Source organism: Enhydra lutris, unplaced genomic scaffold, assembly GCF_002288905.1.
Source record: "Enhydra lutris kenyoni isolate GAN:26980312 unplaced genomic scaffold, ASM228890v2 scaffoldscaffold52, whole genome shotgun sequence".
In the NCBI taxonomy this organism is placed as follows: domain Eukaryota; kingdom Metazoa; phylum Chordata; class Mammalia; order Carnivora; family Mustelidae; genus Enhydra; species Enhydra lutris.
This window is the reverse complement of record NW_019154136.1, coordinates 12,676,390-12,694,873: the sequence shown is the minus strand read 5'-3', so window position 1 is coordinate 12,694,873 and position 18,484 is coordinate 12,676,390. Positions and strand designations below refer to the sequence as shown.

The 18,484-nt window shown below is 45.7% G+C and overlaps 1 protein-coding gene across 1 annotated transcript in view; it reads right to left on the bottom strand.

Annotated features, from left to right (window-relative positions):
• LOC111157095 (dehydrogenase/reductase X-linked) overlaps positions 1-18,484 on the bottom strand; it is a 149,699-nt gene that overhangs the window by 101,110 nt on the left and 30,105 nt on the right. Inside the window, exon 3 of the mRNA XM_022518331.1 lies at positions 14,871-14,939. Within this exon, the coding sequence (XP_022374039.1) occupies positions 14,871-14,939 (69 nt within the window). The remainder of the gene's footprint in view (positions 1-14,870; positions 14,940-18,484) is intronic.

Below are 18,484 nucleotides of genomic sequence, written 5' to 3'. Positions count from 1 at the left end.
GTTGAGTTCAGTCCTGAATGTGCTGAGCAGGCAGAGAGCTCCAGCTGCCAGGAGTTTTGGAGAAAAATATATCAGTGCGAGCTAACACCATGATCATGGATGCAATGTCCAGAGACGCTGGGCTCAAGCACCAAGCTTAAGCTGAGGGACATAGCATTGAAGAGACAGTCAAGAAAGAAGACGCTGCAAGGAATGAACCAATTGGTGGCTGGAAAATTAGACATGGTAGCATCACGGTGGGGGATGCAACCACATCTTTTAAGACAGCTGCTGAGAGAACATGGCTGTAGAGTGTTTATCATCATTCTGTTCACTGAGAATTATGGACGAGGCTATCCTTGCATTAATTCGCCTCTCCAGCTAGAATGTGAATTCCACATTGGCAAGAATACAGACACACCTGATGGTCTTAAAGAGTTAGAGGGGCTGCTGGTGGTTGTTGATGCTTTAAATGACTAATGGTTTATTGAGTTTATGAGAGAACTCGCCAGAAGGGCAAGAATGTGGCGTATGACCAAAGTCCTTCCCCCATAACCACAGCAGCCATCACCAATTGGTTACAGTTGCCCTTACCTGTGGACCATCGTCATGTCCTTTTATCCCAGTAGGGCAGAATCAATCTACCAGCCTTAGGGTTGGAAGGAAACCCATTTGTTATCCACTCAATTCATGTTTCCGGTGTAGACAGAGAACCTTCCACCTCCCAGCTGCTGCTACAGAATTAATTTTTCAGACGTTTACCAATTAATGGATTTGGAATTACCTGAATGCTTTACTACTATCTTCAGAAATGTACTCCTATTATCGTTCTCTAAGTGAATGAAGATGTATTCGCATCAAGGGGCATTTTCGAACCTATGAGTCTACCCAGTTGCTAACGTGAAGCTAGATATTCTGTCTCTGGGTTGGTCAGCAGGGTTGGTCTATGACTTTGCTTTGGAAATTGCCCATCTGGGAAGAAAACACATGGAGTTTATTCTATTTAACACATAGAGGAAGCTTGGTGGCTCTGGTCACGTTGAATGACATAAACCAAGGGCTGTCAGACTTCGGTCATAAGGGGCCAGGGAGTAAATATTTTTGGCTTTGTGGGCTGAACTCTTCAACTCTTGTCCTAGAACAGCCAGCCACAGACAAGAAGTAAATGAAAGGGTACACCTGTGTGTCGATAAAACTGTATTTGTAAAAACAAGTGGAGGGTCAGCTTTAGCCCAGGGTGGTCGTCTGCAGACCTCTGGTCTAGATCACTCTTGGAGGTTTAGGAAAAGTGTAAAGGAACTCCATCACAGGCAAGAACCCTTTTTAGTGGAGAGCTCTGACATTTGGTATTTCAACAGACTGCTGATCTGTATGGGATTTCCATTTCTCTCAGTATCAATTTGGGAAAATTCCACTTTTTTTCGGAATAAGCATCCTTTTCTAACTGGTAATCAAAGATATTAGCCCAGAGTCAAGAATAAATTGCTTCTTCCTCCAAATTTAAATCACATTTTATTAGATGTTATTTCCTTTCTTGTTCCAAGGCATACTTAATTTGTTCTCATTCTTCTTGGATGGCGGAAGATGAATAATGGTTTGGTGAATTATTATTCTTTCATTTTTTTAAAAGGAAATGATTATTAATCTTGTTTGTGTCTTCTCTGTTCCCACTCTGTGTTTTATTCCTGCACAAATACTTCCATATCCCTGCCCCTAATTCTTACTTCAGTCCTGGGACGCACAGACACAATTTTCCCCCCATTTCTTACTAATTCAAGAACTTAGAGCTGTATAAATGTTCTCAATATTCTTTGGCTCTATTCTTTAGATGGCAGGATCGAAGAGAAATGCCACAGGTTCTGTTTTTATTGTTTATAAAATACTATCTTCCTGGCTGTGAATCCTCTATCTATGTGCTTTAGAAGGGCAGCTTTCAGAAAAATTAATGTGTTTGGGCATGTGGAAATTCCAAGTTTTAATCATTAAAAGCAAATATGAAAAGAGGGCTCCTCCCACCTCCCTGTTGACTAGGGGACCAAGCTTATGGATAAAGGGACATGAAGTCCCTTTGAGTAGAACTTGAGTAGTCCCAATGAGTAGAACTTGCAGAGGAAAAGTGGGGGTGAAGAGTGTCCCCCAACTCTTGAGACCTCAGCAAGACCAAAGACATGCAAAGGGACCCCAGCGTTGAGTAGGGGGAGGATGGATTCCTCGAAAAGAATCATCTGGAGAAAAGGGTTACCTGCTCCATGCCACCATTCTCTCCTGGAAGAGGAGGAACCAGAACCTGAATCATGTGACCTGTTGGCGCACCTTCCTCAGGTGCCTGGCTCACTCCCAAGGAAGCCCCTAGCCATGTAGGGGGCAACATGTCTGTGGACACTCTAGGTGAGTTCGTACTATGGGGTTATTATTGGTCCCATTCAATGGGGCCACTAGGATGGACAAAGGGACCCCACAGCAAGAAGCTTGTGGTAAAATATATACCCATCTCCAGAACTTTCCACCTCCCCAAACTGAAGCTCTGGCCCATGAAACACTAACTCCCCACCCCCGTCCCCAGTCCCTGGCCTCACCATCTACTCTCTGTCTCTGGCTCTATGGATGTGACCCCTCTAGGGACCCCACATACACTGAATCACACAGGATTTGTCCTTCTGTGTCTGGCTCATGTCACTCAGCACCATGGCCTCGAGGTCTATGCACATAATAGCAGGTGCAGAGCATCCTTCCTTTTCAAGGCTATGTCGTATTCTATTCTATGCACGGACCACATGCTGCTTACCCATCCATCCATCAATATTATCTTCTTGGGGGGCCATCGATCAGCCCAGAGGAGCATCTACAAGTGATCTGTACCTCCTCAAATGCACCTGCCGCCCCACTGAGGCTCTGGACCATGCTCAGACCTCACCACTGTCACCATCAGTCCCTAAAAAAAGTGATAATAATACCTGGAAATGTCTAGCAATGGGAAATGAGGCACTGCATGGTCTGAGGTCTTGCTCTTTTGAGCAAAGGGGGTCAGCTTGCCTTCAGCAAGGAGCACCTCAGTGGGGACCTTTTCTCCTTCCCCTTATAGGCACCTCCCAGGGCATGATCCCCTGCTCGAGGTACATGGCAGCTCCAGGCTGTGAGAAACAGAGCAAACAGCCCCCAATTTCCACCTTGCTGCCAGCTTTATTAATGGACCTTAATAGTTTTCAGGGCTGTAGCAGAATACAGAGGTGTTTGCTGAATAAAGGGAAAGGCTGGAAAGAGGTGTATCTGAGAGCCTGACATATAGCAGGGAAGGAGCAGTTGATAAATGTCTTATGGGGCGGGGGGTGTTTGCTGCAAGAGTGGGGCCTCCTTCTTGGGGCAGGAGAAGGCCCTCCAAGGATGGGTCCAGCATTGCTGTTAGAGGCCCCCATCACCATCTATGACCTAAGGTCTGTGTCGCAAAGACCAACACACCAGAAGGCAGCCAGGATAAGGCGCTCACGCTGAGCTGACAAAGCCCCCTTGTGACTGCTTGAATGACATTCATTATTTCTTATCTGTTAAATAGTGCGTACAATAGGCACCACCAAAACCACACGATAATCTTCTGGGTAATTAACTTGTAAAACAACCCCGTCCTCAGTACCGCTGACACTGAGACATTTTCCCAACAAGACCCATTTGCAGAGAACATGATGCCTGATCAGAAACTCAGCTCCGAGCCCGTGCGGACACTCCCCTGGGGCGTTGAAGCCAGGGAGGCAAGGGGATACCCTCCACCCACGGAGACAAAAATTAACTCAGAGTCCAGAAGGGACTTCTGCAAAACAAGGGTGTGTGTCAGGGGCTTGATGTTTGGATAAAAGACATACATCCAGATATGACATCAGGAAGAATAAGTAGTTGAACACCAGGTGGGGATTCCCCCCAAAGTGGGTTCAGACGTGGACGATCAAATCAGAGCACTGCCACCCCCAAAATCTGTAACCTTACACTCACCAACACTTGATGTTAACGTACCTCCAAGTTGCCAGCCCCTAGCTATACCCCCAAACCAGAGCCAGACCCTCATTCCAATCCTGATCTGACACAGAGCTTGACACAAACCATAAGAAAAAAAAAATAATTCTAACATCAATCGCCAACATTAAAACTCTAAATTCACTTTAATCCTGAACAGGACCCTAGTCCTAACCTTAACTCTAAACCCAGACCCTACCCCTTACCGACCTTAATGTGACCCTAGACCCTGATTCTAACCCTAACCTTAACACTAAGCGTAGACCATTACCTTGATCGCAGCCCTGACCCTGACCGTAACGCGAACCCCCACCCTGATCCTAACCGTAACCCTAAACTTGACACTAACCCTAGACCCGAACCCTGACTGTAACCCAGACCTTGACTCTAACAAAGACCATGAACCTAACAGTAATCCTGACCCTAACGTTCACCATAACCTTAACACTAACCCTAGACCGTAACCATGAACCTATCTCAGACCCTAGCCCTAACCCTGACCCTAAACCTCACATAGACAGACCCTGACCCTAACCATCCTTCGAGGTAACACGAAAGCTGGATTTTCAAAAACTGAAAACACCATGCACAGCCGCTCATCCTCCTTGTGTAAACCCCCTACCACCTAGCTTGATGTGTGCTTACTCATGAGCCCTCAGAATCATGTGTAGAGGGTAGTCTGTCCTTAATAAAAATATAGGTTCTGCGTGAAAACCAAGGAGCTCCAGAACTATGAAAAGATAGAGGATTCTTCAATGCCTGTAACTAAGGGAAAGAAGCCAGCCTGAAAACGCTACATCCTCTATGATTCCAGCTCTAGGACATTCTGGAAAAGGCAAAACCATGGATGGTAGGAAGATCAGTAGTTGCCCGGGATCAGCAGGGTGGGATAACCAGGTACAGCACAGAAGATTTTTAGGGCAATAAAATGACTCTCTATGGCACCATAATGGTGAATCCACGTCACCGTACATTTGTCCAAATCCAACAGAATGCACAACACCAAAAGTGACCCTAATGTAAAGTGTGGACTTTCATTAACAATAAAGTATCCATATTGGTTCACTGATTATAGCCAATGTGTCATAAATATGCAAGATGTTAATAATCAGCAAAACTAGGGTGTGGGGGGCATGGTTGGGCATTCCCTGAATTATGTGCTCAATATTCTGTAAGCCTAAAACACCACAAAAAATTAAGGTGAATATTTTTTAGTAAAAGTCAAGATTCAACCAGGTCTGGCCACAGCTGTCAGGCAAGCAATTTTCATGGCGATGCCTTCTACCCACCCCCAGGTACAAAGGAAGAATGTGTGTTACAGGTAAGAGGGCTTTTTGTGACTTATTTTCCAAAAGGACGTTTTAAAAATGTATTCTCACCTTTAATCTCATGAGCGGAGTACATATAACATTTGCTCTGAAGTAGAAGGCTCATTCTGTAAGGTGAGATTCCTATAGACAAGTGTGCCCCGGAAAACCAGAGATAGGAATCCAACTCTAAGACAGAAAATTTAGGAAATCCTTGCCATCCTGGGGCATCACATCAATGCTTTCATTATCTCTCCAGCATCAGATGGGTGAAAACACATCAATTAAGAACTCAGAACAGGATGAGTCAGGGCAGGTGCCCGATTGGCAAAGCCCACACCTATGGTAATGATGTTGAGTGATGGATGGACTGGCATGTCAAACACCGAAACTCCATGGAAAGTCCTCCTCCTTCATGCCTAGAGTTTATCAGTATATACTAGGCTATGGAGTGATGACATGTAAGTTAGGGAAGGAGAAAAAGGCTGAACCAACCCCACGGTGTAACATGTAGGTGAGCTCCAAGTGTATAAGGTGAGCTCAGGGCACGTGAAGATGGACGACCAGATCACCCAGGCAGAGAGCAATCTCTACCCCCGAGTCCTGAAGCAAGGCATGGCAATATCCACGTCCTAGGTCATTGGTCATATTTCACCCTTGCCAGTCCTCCTCAGGCCAACACAGCTTCACCAAGTGGCCTAATCATCACCCAGATGAGCAGTTCAGCATGAAAACACACAGGGGGGTAGAAGGGAAAGCATGATTGGTGCCAGCGTCCTGGAGAACCCCCTGCCAACATCACTCCATTCCTGTTCGACTCCTCATTCTGCGTTTCAGAATACATCTCAAGGGGGATGTGAAAAAGTGTTCAAGAATACAAATCCAAGGGCATGGAGCATATATAATCATAAAAAATGTGCATTGATAAGAAATGAGATGAATGATTTGTTATATCTCCACAACGGAAGAGTAGGTAACCATAAAAATAAGGACGTTTGTTTACTAACAGAGAAAGAATTCCCACAAGACAGAACGTGGGAAAGCAAGATGTTATGGGTAGAAGGGAAAGCAGAATCTCATACTGGTTGATGGATATTTATCCAGAACTCAAGTGGCACCTGGGTTATGCTTCCTCCTGGGGTGATGTTTTGGATTTGAGGGATCCATGAACTCGTTATGGGTTGTGAAAACCCTAGAGCCCTCTCCAGCTCTTGGGGGCATTTTCAGAGCCCTGGGGGAGTGTGCGGTTGCCTTTGTTGAGTTGCTGCTGATAGGAAGAGGTGGTCACACCACCATGTCTTTCTTGGTGCCATTTTGTCTCATTGACGGAAGCATGGAATGCTTTTTTGGTCCTCATTCACATGTGCACTCACACCACAGACTCTACCTACAAGCTGGTGTGTATGTAACAGGCCTTCCTGGGGACAGAGCACACCATGCTATACAAACCAGGGTTCCTAGAAGACCCCAGCCAATGGACACCCAACTCAACTCCTGTCCGCCAGTTTCTTTCTTTTCCTCTTCCTGTTGCCCTCCACCTCTCCCCACCACCAAGGATCTCACTTATTTCTGAGTTCATTCCTGGACACTGAGTTCAAATTCCAACATCTCCACTTGTGAACTGCATGAAATTGAGCAATTTCCCTAAACTCTTTATGACCCCACTTTCCTCATTTGGAAAACGTGCACAGTGATAACACCTACATCAAAGGACAGGACACGTGACTCCTCTGGTACATGGCAAGTACCCAACATGATGCTGACTGTTCCCCTGAGTATAGCGATTGCTAACATAAAGGACTTTAGTGGTTTCTTTTGCTCAAACTTTTCACTGTAACCTCATGAACTTATTAGAGAATGACCACAAATCCTGTTTTGCCAAAGGCAGCTCTCATTTACCTCTTCCCCCCACTGAGGATATGTCTCAGATTTCAAGGTGCACTGTTCAAACACAGAATAGTAAACAGATGAGCTGAGGAGTCAAAGGTCAGAGTCTGGGGCTGTTGGGACAGCTGGAATTGATAGTCCAATGCCAAAACTGAAGGGTGCCCAGGTGCAGAGCTCGAGCAGAATATAATAGATGAGCTAAGAGGACAGTGGTCAAAGTTTGGGGCTATTAGGGCAGCAACAATCAACAGGTACAACCTTAAAACTGAAAGGCCATGGGGGGCGGGGAGCACCAAAATGCGAGTAGAAACTTCTGCGGGACCCTTGGCTGAGTACTGAATTTCAAAGGCTCCAACTTGAGACACCCAAGGAGCTCAGAAGCAAACAGCAGCTGGAAGGCTGAAAGGTGAGCAAAGACATTTCAGCTGCTGCCTGGTGTTGGGGAGACAAGATGACATTTGAATCCTGCCAAGTTGGAAGGACTTGGTGAACATCTTGGACTCTCACCTGAAACCTGAGATGGTCTATGTCTTTGAAGAAAGGGCTGTGTCTCAAGATGAAGGTCTCCGTCCAAGGCCCAAGGGCAACAACGAAATAGACTTATGATAACCAGACTCTAGCGGAACTTCCACAGGATCTAGGTATCCCGCAAGTCATACCATTGCTTGCCACAAAACTCAACATTCTTCAGAGGAAGATAAGCAGAATCCAAGGTTTGTACCGTGGATCAGTCATGGTGTCTAATACACAACAAAAATCACCTCACATGCAAAGAAACAACAACATGTAACCTGATGTCAAGAGGGAAAAAAATCAATAGAAACAGACTCAGAGATGATAAGAAATCATTATTTCTTATGTTAGAATTAGCAGAGAAGGACTTTAAAGTAGCTACCACATATTAAAGAGGCTACAAAAATAGATGGGTGTCAAGGATGGGGATATGAAGAACATCCAAAAAGATAGGTAAACTAAAAATAACCAACTAGAAACCCTAAGCCTGAAAAATACAGTTTGTTTTGCTGTAATCAAACAACCCAATCATGGGATTAAAAGTATAATAGATACAACTGAAAAAACCATTTGGTGAACTTGAGGTAGGTCCATAGAAATTATCCAAAATGAAGCAGACAGAAAAATTTTTTAAAGCTGGGATAAAATGAACGGTACTTATTGAAGTAAATGCCAGAGAGTGCCATACTATCTAACGGATGTGTAATCGTAGACTTGTAAGAACAAGATGGAAAGAACAGAACAGAAAAAGGTTTTGAAAAAAAATGGCTGAAAATTCTCTAAATTTTATCACATCCAACTACTCACAGATATAGAAAACCTTTTACACCCAAGCAGTATAAACATGGCAGGGAGGGGGGAAGAAACCATACCTCTGCATATTCTCAAACTTCTGAAAACAGAAAATAACAGAAAAGATGGGAAAAGACACTTATATTCATGAAATATTGATGGTAAGAATAGCTGTCTTCTCATCCCAAATGGCGAAGGTCCATGTCAGAACAACTTTAATATCCTGGGGGTCAGAAGTTGTTTCCAACCTGGAATTCTGTAACCACGGAAAATAGCTTTCAAAAAATGAAGGTTAAGTAATGACATTTTCAGACAAGGGAGAGGTACGGAAATTTGTGATGACCAGACCCCACAGCAAAGAAATGCTAACGGGAGTTCATCAGGCTGAAGTGAAATGGGCCCAGATGGAAACTTGGATCTACAAGAGGGAACGGGGGCACACGGGGAGATCGGGAGTAGACAGGGAGCACCTTACCTGCAAATAAATACTTAGGACCATGCAAATCCCACAGCTGCTCTCTAGAGAGAGTGCAGAGTGGCTCCATGAGAAAAGCATTTAAGATAAAACGTGAAGTACAGGAAATATAAATATTTATCTCCAAAGCCCTACAGTACCTTTTGGAGACTCTCCTGGACATAAGGGTTTACAGCACCCACTACAAGGGGGATCTAACGACTTTCTAACTCACTAACATGATGGGTTCTGCCTACTCAAACCCACATATCCCATGTGGTTCTATTTCTGGGTCTAACCGATGTGTGCAAAATATCTTTACATAACACTCCACATTTTATTAAAAAAAAAAACAAAACACCCTTTGTTACTCTTTGCTTCTATTCTATAGTAACGAAAATCTACTTCATTTCCCCCAGAGGGAAAAATGCCATGGAAGTAATGTTTCTGGAATAATTTTTTGAAACCGTTACAAGCATGATGTCCCATTAGTTGGCTCAGATGCACAGGCCATCTTGAGATGTGTTCAAAGGAACCACTTGAGAAGCATCCAATAGAAGAGGGGAAATAAAACGGCCACTGACCTTGCAGGGAGTGAAAATATTGCATAAATTATCGGTGGGGGAAGCAGAATGTGGCAGGCAGTCTAAGGATGAAAATTCTTCCTTGTGGGATTTTTTTTTTTTTGATCCTCTAGGTATTTATAGAGGAGCTAAGGAAACCAGGCAGACAATCGCCCTCTCTCATAGAATTCACCTTGCTAGTGTTTCGAAAGGTTAAAATTAATCGTTGCAAGCCTGAGAAATGAAGAGCCTTTTAATGTAAGGAACAAGGTGAGAGCTATAATAGCCGATTAAATTTTCAGAAAGTGCTCATCGTCTCCTTCCATGCTTTCAGAGAAGACACGGTGACCTTCTAAAACTTTTAATTACCCCCCCAGGAAACCAGCTGTCTGTCTGTCTGCCTGGCGGTCATCTAGCTAGTGAATGTGGCTGCTTACTGCTTAAGTTGGGACGTTAAATTAAAATTGAAAGGTTAAAAAAAAAATGGGACTCTAGTTTGAAAAAATTCATGTCAATAAGGGCCATTTTATGTTAACTAAGGAAGATAAGTAGTCTTGGATATATGCTGGACCTAAATATTCATGTAGAATATTGTTCGAACTTCTTTGGGGATACCGTTGACTGTTGGCCAACAAACTTCCATCAAGCTCTTCACCATAGGTAGTGGGTGTTGAGAACTCTACTTCATAAAGGAAAAACAAACGTGGTAGAGGGAACAAAGAAATCCATGCCATCAACACTCACTCAAGTTTTTCCAAATGGACCAAACTCCAGAAGGATCATTCTGCAAAATGAGAGAGTCTATGAGTAGAAGAAAAATGGTAGGTGTCTACTCAGGCAAGGTAGGTCTACATTCAAGATATGAATCTCTCTCAGATGACAAAGACCAGCAGATTGCGATCCAGAGACGCTAATAACTATTTGCATAATGAACACCAAACTGACGTCATAGTATTTTTTGCTTCCATGGCTAATTAAAGTATTCTGTAGTCAGTTGGATAATTCAAACATCATAGATCAAAGATGCATTTCTAAGGAGAAACCATACCACTGGTAAGTGCACACAACTGGCTTTTCCCGGCACAGGAAAAGTTCTCTTTCAACGAAAGCAAACCGGACATGAGACATGAACAAAAAGCCCATGAATCAAACAGCGGGTCCTTCTTCCCAAAAAAGACGGAGCAAGTCACTACTGGCGGGACAATGTTAGGAAAGACGGTGAGTGGTCAAGGACACAGTTTTATTAATTAATTTATTCATTCATTCATTTATTTATTTATTTGATAGAGATCACAGGTAGGCAGAGAGAGGGGGGAAGCAGGCTCCCTACTGAGCAGAGAGCCCGATGCGGGGCTCGATCCCAGGACCCTGAGACCATGACCTGAGCCAAAGGCAGAGGCTTTAACCCACTGAGCCACCCAGGCTCCCTAAGAACACACTTTTGAAGAACACAAAGCAAAGCCTTATAAAGAAGATCACAGACTCCGTATTCTCAGTAGGATCATGATGAAGGTTTAGGACTAGGGAATTAATTCTAATAGGCTTTGCATGAGTCTATGGCAAATAGCCAAAACAGAATTACCTTCTCTAAGTCCTTTCAATAGTATTTAAATACTCTATTTCCATTTGGGTTCGCTGGGATGCTGTTATGCCTTTCTGTTGTTTGTTTTTGTGATGGTGTTGGGTCTCGTATTTTTGTTTTCTATTTCATTTACTTATTTATTTATTTTGGTCCTAGAAGGAAGAGTATCTGCTCCAAACAAGACAGCCTTCTCAGCAGTTATGACTCAAGAGCAATAAAGATTTTGGCACCATCGATACGATGATAAGGTATTCAAACTCTTGTCCCTGGGAAAATCTCTCAGTGGAGAAATGAACCATATCACTTCGGTTCCTGAAAACACTCATAAATTTATTCTTCCAAGAGCTCAAATAGTTGAAGGCTGGTATGTGGGCTTCCTCCCACCTCAACCTAAAGTAGGATCTCAACTGACCAAGACCTCAAAGGCAGAAAGTACCAGAAAGTAAGGAGGATGAAGCATTCAATTAAGAAGTTAGTGGGGTTTTTTGTTTAGTTTTTCTTTTCTTTCTTTCTTTTTTTTCTTTTTTTTTTTTTACCTTACATTAAGTCCACAGAAGAGGAGGAGGTAGGCTGGAGAGCCTGTAGGCATTGAGAAGTCATTGTGTTCTTCACAGGAACCTACACTAGTGTTAGGATGTGTGCTTGCTGGCTCAAAAAAAGAAAAGAAAAATCTAAAAAATCCAGAGACACAATTACCCAACACAGAAATCACAGAAAAGCCATAATCCATGAGTAAGTGTGGCTCCGTGGGCCTCAATCCAAGTTGCGTTACTGGCGTTGCGTGGTCGAGAACTTTGGAGGTTCTCCAGTGGGTCCACACTGGTCTGGAGAGAAGCGTCTCCCTCTGAACTCAGCTCTGGAGAACATCTTGAGCTGGACCTGCCTGCAGGGAGATGTGCCGAGAGGAAGGTGACCTTGCAGTCCCACGGAAAGGGAGTTGCCCCTGGTTGTCTGGACGGTGTCTCTGGGGGTTGCCCTGAGCCTGGATGCACATTCAGCCAAAGCAAAAGTCTGTTCATGGACCACCGCCCTACCGCTCCCACCCGTGAAGCCCAAGCATCCTGCGCCTGACGTGCTGGGACCTGGCCCTCCACTGACCAACACCTCCAAAGGCTTAGCTTCTGATCTAAATTTAATACAGTGCTACTTTCTTGTTTAATTCAATGTACCCAAAATTCACTTCAAAGCCTGTGTGTGTGTGTGTGTGTGTGTGTGTGTGTGTGTGTGTGTCTGACTCAGACCTCTTTCCCCACTGCTCACCCTATCAACCCATTTGATCATAATGGACAGAGGCAATGACCTTGAACGGGGTCCCCATTTGGGGTACTCATGTTGCACACCTCAGGGCTCACCCGGCTTGGGTCCAGATGCCTCCCTGACCCCACACGACCACTCCTAGGCCAGGTTACACCCAAGACCTGGTGACCCTCCTCAGAGCCTTTCCTGGTCCAGTTCTAAGAAGCAGAAAGAACAAAGCAGGACCAGCCACCTCTGCCAAGGACGCACAGCCATGCTCCTTGTACACACAAAGGATCTGCTCTTTTCATAAACGGACGTGCCCGGGAGCAGGAGGCAGTGAGGGGGTGCTGCGCACATCGAGATGGGCTGAGGTTCCTGGGACTGCGAATGTGCCCCTGCAGGGTTAGCCACCCCAGAGCCTGGATGTCCCAGACGCTAATTCCAGGTCTACTTGGTGGCCCTTGAGAGGAAAAAGAAACAGAAGCCTCCAACAGAGGGCACATCAGCTCTGACGCGAGGGGCATGCCTGCCCCCAGAAGAGAGCACACTGTCCTGCATGGTTAGGAATCATTGCCTTCATTGCCTCGTAGACCCTAAGACCCTGGGCAGCCTACCCTCCAACTCAGCACAGAGGAGCTGACAAAGAGCTGTCCCTTGAATGCACGGGCTTTGCACACCCACACCTGAATCTCAACACACAGCACGGACGCCAGCAGTAGCCATTTCTCATATAGGAATCACTTCTAGAACATTCTTTCCTCTGACAAATCAGGGCTATTGCTTACTGCTTTGTTAGAACATGTGAAACTCTTAAACTTTAGGAATGAACCTTTGCTCCCTCCTTGCTTGGGTTGTTTGACAAACTGTTCTTTAAACTATCCTTTTTTTTAAAAAAAAATTCATTCAGAATTTTTCAAAAGTCACAAAGAACACATGGTTTGGTGGTTTCTCATGAGACTCCTCGTTGGGTCTGGAAATCAAGGGCTAGTGCATTTGTAACGGGGCCATGAGGTTTCAACCCGAGGGAAATGCAGGCCCCATTCTCAAATGCTCTGGCTCCTCGTAGGGCTGGGAATCTGCATTTGTAGCCTGTTCCCCATGATGGTACAGGACTAGAACACAACTGTGTTAGAGAACGCCACCTCCGTGAGCCACAGTAAATGGGGACGGGGACAAGGGTCATCTGTCGTAATCATTTCTGTGCAGGTCAGGTGGCAGAAGGCGTTGGCTCCCATCTGCAACAACTGCCTGGTGTTTCGCAAAGAGCCAGACCAGCCCTGGGCTACAGGGAAGCTCTCCCCCACGTTCTGTCCCAGGATCAAAGGGATCGTGCCACAAAGGTCAGGGGCAGCGGGAACGTCCCCCAGCTGTGTGCACAGAGTGAAATGCCAACTTTCAAGGCTGCCTTGGACAAGCTAGGTGGGGAATAAGGGTTCCACGAGACAGATGTTCACGAGACTTGCCATCCATGGCTTTCCTTCTCTCTCGTGCCTTATTAAAAAGAACCACCACTGGTGAGCCTGAGTGGCTCAGTGGGTTGAGCTACAGACTCTTGGTTTGGGCTCAGGTCATGATCTTAGGCTCATGGGATCAAGCCCTAAGTCAGGCTCCATGCTCTGTGTAGAGTCTCCTTCTCCCTCTCCCTTTGATCCTCCCCCTACTCATTCTCTCTCTCTCTCCAATAAACAAATAAAATCTTAAAAAGAAGGAGGAGGAGAAAAAGAAATGGAGGAAGAAGAGGAAGGAGGAGGAGGAAGAAAAGAAATGGAGGAAGAGGAAGGAGGAGAAGAAATGGAGAAAGAAGAGGAAAAAGGAGAAGGAGGAGGAAAAGGAGAAGGAGGAAAAGAAATGGAGGAAGAAGAGGGAGGAGGAGGAGGAGGAGAACCACCATAAGCTCAGACCGGAGAAGCCCCAGTGTCTGGGATACACTCGTAGCGCCATCTTGGTTGGGTCCAGTCCAAGATGGTTGATGTGCATCTCCTTCTCTTAAACATGAGGCCCACGAGCAGGGCTCAGAAAGTACTCAACAGCATTTGCAACCAGGATCGAGGTTACAGATAGGTGTCCACTGCTCAGGATGGACAAGTAGAGAGAGCAAGCACTACAGGATTTGCTAGAGCAAGGCGGAGCCAGACACATCCATGATGGAATTATCTGCAGCCCAGAACCGGCAACTAGTAGACGCACCTGCTGGCAGTTGCACTGGACAGTTCCAGCATGAAGACATGCTACTGAGGCCCCCCAGCCCTGAAGACAGGCACGGAATGGAAACAAGGTCCCGCTGTCACAAATATGCAATCAACCAGTGCGTTCGAACGCTTTCATCATAAGATGCCTCCACAGAGCAATGCTACCACTGGGACATGCTTACTGCTATTCAGCACTCTCCAGGGGGACTGGAATTCCCCAGAAGAAATGCACAAGACAGACATCCCCACCCCTGAGGGCCGCCTCCACCCGCCCACACTCATGATCCAACGTCCAGGCCTGCAGCTCAGCTTCCAACACCAACTTGGAACAAGGACAAGACCCAAGAGGCTCGAGAACACTACCTTTGTCATTCAAAGTCTCTTCTTGTATTTGTCTCACAGCTTCCTGGGCTTTGCCAGCATTATTTCCAGCTATAAGGAGAAAAAAAAAAGGTATGATCAGTGGCCAGGTCCTCCAGACATTATCGAGCATGAGAAAATGTTGTCTTGAGATGCAAAACACAACCTCGAAGGGGGCTCTTTATGGCTTGTCATCGAGCCCTGGTGTGGAACGGGGCCACCAGAACAGCCTTGGCCAAGGCAACATATTGACTGACGGAGGACTGCCTTTAGCTTGCATTGGCGAAAAGAAGAATGTCCCTGTCTTTGATTACTGGGGTATGACGCAGCTGGCGGCACAAAGAACATGGGGCGGGGGGTGGGAGAGTGCCAAGAATCACGTGAGCATAAAGATGGTGGTAGGAAGGTCAGAGCACACATAGAACTTTCTAAGAAACTTTAGTGGACATCCGCCTCCTCCCACTCACTGGTGGTCTGAGCTCCAAAATGAGCGTGGGCCATTTCCTCTATGAATGTGGAATTTCCCATTTCCTCATCGAGGACTCTGTACAAACTCCACAGGTATGAGTCTGGGGAAACGTGAGCTTAGGAGAATGGCCACGTGTGTTTTGTGTATGAGGGACATCGCCGTTAAAATAGAGATGGTGACATCTGGGCGTTAAAATAGTGAATGAGGTTTCTTTAGTGTCTCACTACATGGCCGTGCATTGATGTTTGGAGGAAGGCATCTTGTTTTCAACTGGGTCCCTGAGCACACAGTCCAAATTTTTAGGTGCGCCGAATGGGGCTGCCATTCGGGGAGAAGATCAGGACACCCTGTCTTCCCACACACCAGCACTCAGGATCAACTGGACCACAGGCAGATGTTCAGCTCCTTTGTGGGGTGAGCCAAACCCGAAACTCCCTGCCAGGGTGAGTCATGGGAGCGCTTCTGCACAAGACGACTGGAGTTGGCATCTAAGGAACACAGGCGTGGGAGGGAAGCTCCTGGAGCCCCGAGAAGTGACAGGTGGCATGAGAACAGCAGGAGAGACACCTGGCCTGGGAGGACCAGGTCCTAAAGGGGTGGAGTGGCTCACATCACCCTCCCACTTGCATCCAGCCGCTGCTGGCCAGGTGTTCTCTGGGGTACAACCCTCTTGAGATCTCCACGAAAACGTATCACCAAGCAATCCGTTCTGGAGACATTTCTACATGCTGTTTTCCTCTATCTTGTTTCATTTTTATATTCAAACTAACATACAAGGGGTCCTGCTATGGATCCCCCCACCACTTGATCCTGCACTAATTAGTCTGTGTCATTGATAAGTGTCCCCCCGTCCCCGCCAAAAAAAACCCCGATGGAACACCCTTCCCAGAAGCAGAAGGCTTTACAACAAAGAGTTAAGGAAACACAGACAGCAGAAGCAGTGAACGTTGTGAAATCAGAAACGTCTTTGGCTCCAGCTGGAGATGAATCTGAGATAAATATGGCAAAAGACATCTTCAGGGGGTGAAGTAAAGGATTATATAAGGCGCCACCACCTTAAAGGAGTTCAGAGTTGCAGACGTCAAGAAAATGCAGCTGTGATAGTATTCACACCTTTGGCTCCCTTGAAGAAAGAGCATATTACACGGTTGTTAGATTTTTGCTCAGAGGGTCTTCCTGTGTTGCGGGGTGCACAGTCGGACAGGATGCCATACCGGAAAGTTATATTCCATCTCTAAATATTCTAAGCCTCAAAGACGACAAAATAAAATTCACCTTTCTCTAAGCTGGGGCCGTGTACATGCGTGAGCTTATTTTGGAATTTCCATGCCATTTTAAAATATTCAAGAGACATCCACTGGCGGGCTACGCTTCTGGCATTCGCCATCTTGGTATCAAAGGTGGCCCAGTGGGAGCCTGCGAGAAGTGGGAGAGAAGACCCTTCACATTCCGAAAGAGGTATCAATGGCCAGAGAAAGCAGGGGACATCCAACCAGGAGGGGAAACTGGTCATGGTAGCACCTCCCCTTGATGGGCAGGTCACTACTCTCCCTAAGGCATTGCATTAGAAGCATGGACACAGGCACTCTTTTGGCAAAGGTCATCTTCATCAGCTGGCTCCCCAGAGTTGGATATGGAACCTTGACCCTATGCAATGGTTAGAGATTTCCTACATTTACTGACCAAATATTGCATGCGAGGTAGAGTACTTGACCAGAATGGAAGGTAGGCACAAGCACAGTGGGTCTGCCTTCGGCTCATGCTTTCGGTGGGGGGCTAAATTTAAAGACATTGAACCCAAACCAGGGCCAGCCAACTAGGAACCTGGGGCCACATCCAATGATTTCCCTGATGTGAAAAGAAAAAAATATATATATATTGGAACAACAGCCATACCCATAGCTTTAAATATTGCCAACGGTGCTTTCCGGCTATCAAGACAGAGCTGACCACTGAGAGACACACCTTAAGCAAATATTTATTATCTGGTCCACACCAGAAACATCTACTGGCCCCTGGTCTCAAAAGCCATCTTTTAGATGGCTATTCATAAAGAATTATAAAGACAGATCCTCCACCAAAAGAGTATTTTGAAACTATGAGAACTGAGATATTGTGAGCAAATGAGAAATTTAATAATTAATGTATTTATGGCAATATTAATGTGCTTGGGTTGGATTCACGTTCCCTTTTCCAATTCTTCAGCAAGTAACTGATTACTGTTTAAACATTAATGGACTCAGGATTGGCAAACTTGAAATTGAATATACACATCTCTTAGTTTCCATTTAGTGTGAAATTTACATTAAAGTGTCCGCGATAATATTTTGTTAAGGGGCACCTGGGTGGCTCAGTGGGTTAAGCCTCTGCTTTCAGCTCAGGTCATGATCTCAGGGCCCTGGGATCGAGTCCCGCATCGGGCTCTCTGCTCGGCAGGGAGCCTGCTTCCCTCTCTCTCTCTCTCTCTCTGCCTGCCTCTCTGTCCACTTGTGATCTCTCTCTGTCAAATAAATAAAATCTTTAAAAAAAAATATTTTGTTAAGTGACCTTGTATCAAACTGTCACACAAGAAGAAACACTGTCCCTCTCAGAATATATGCAGTTACGCCCTGAAGGACCCAGGGAGGAGGGAACATTCACACTTGATTGGACTGAGCGGGTCAAACTGTGACCCATGCAGACACCAGAAGCTCTGTGGGAAAGAAGATGGAAGAGGTGGAGAAGCACAGGAGCACTCTGTTTACTTCAAGAGAAGGAGAACTTTGGTGCAGGCAGGACTGTTCCTGGTCTCAGCAAACATCACCTAAATGAGGAGGTGACAGGAGAGTCAGGGTTCCAGTCCTCACATGCATGAGTACCACACGCTCCCTCACATGCCTTCACTGCATTCTGTCTGTAGATCACATTCCTCACTCAACTAGACCTGAGCATGACCTAACCCCAACCTGACTTTCTAGGGACTTACCCAACTAGACCTCCTCATGAGCCACCCAGCTAGAACCCTTCATCACCTACCAAACTAGACCCCGTCATCGCTTAACCCAACTAGACCTATCATCACCTAACCCAAATAGACCTCATCATGACCTACCTGACCAGACTACATCATCATCTAACCCAAACAGACCCCATTATCACCTAACCAAAC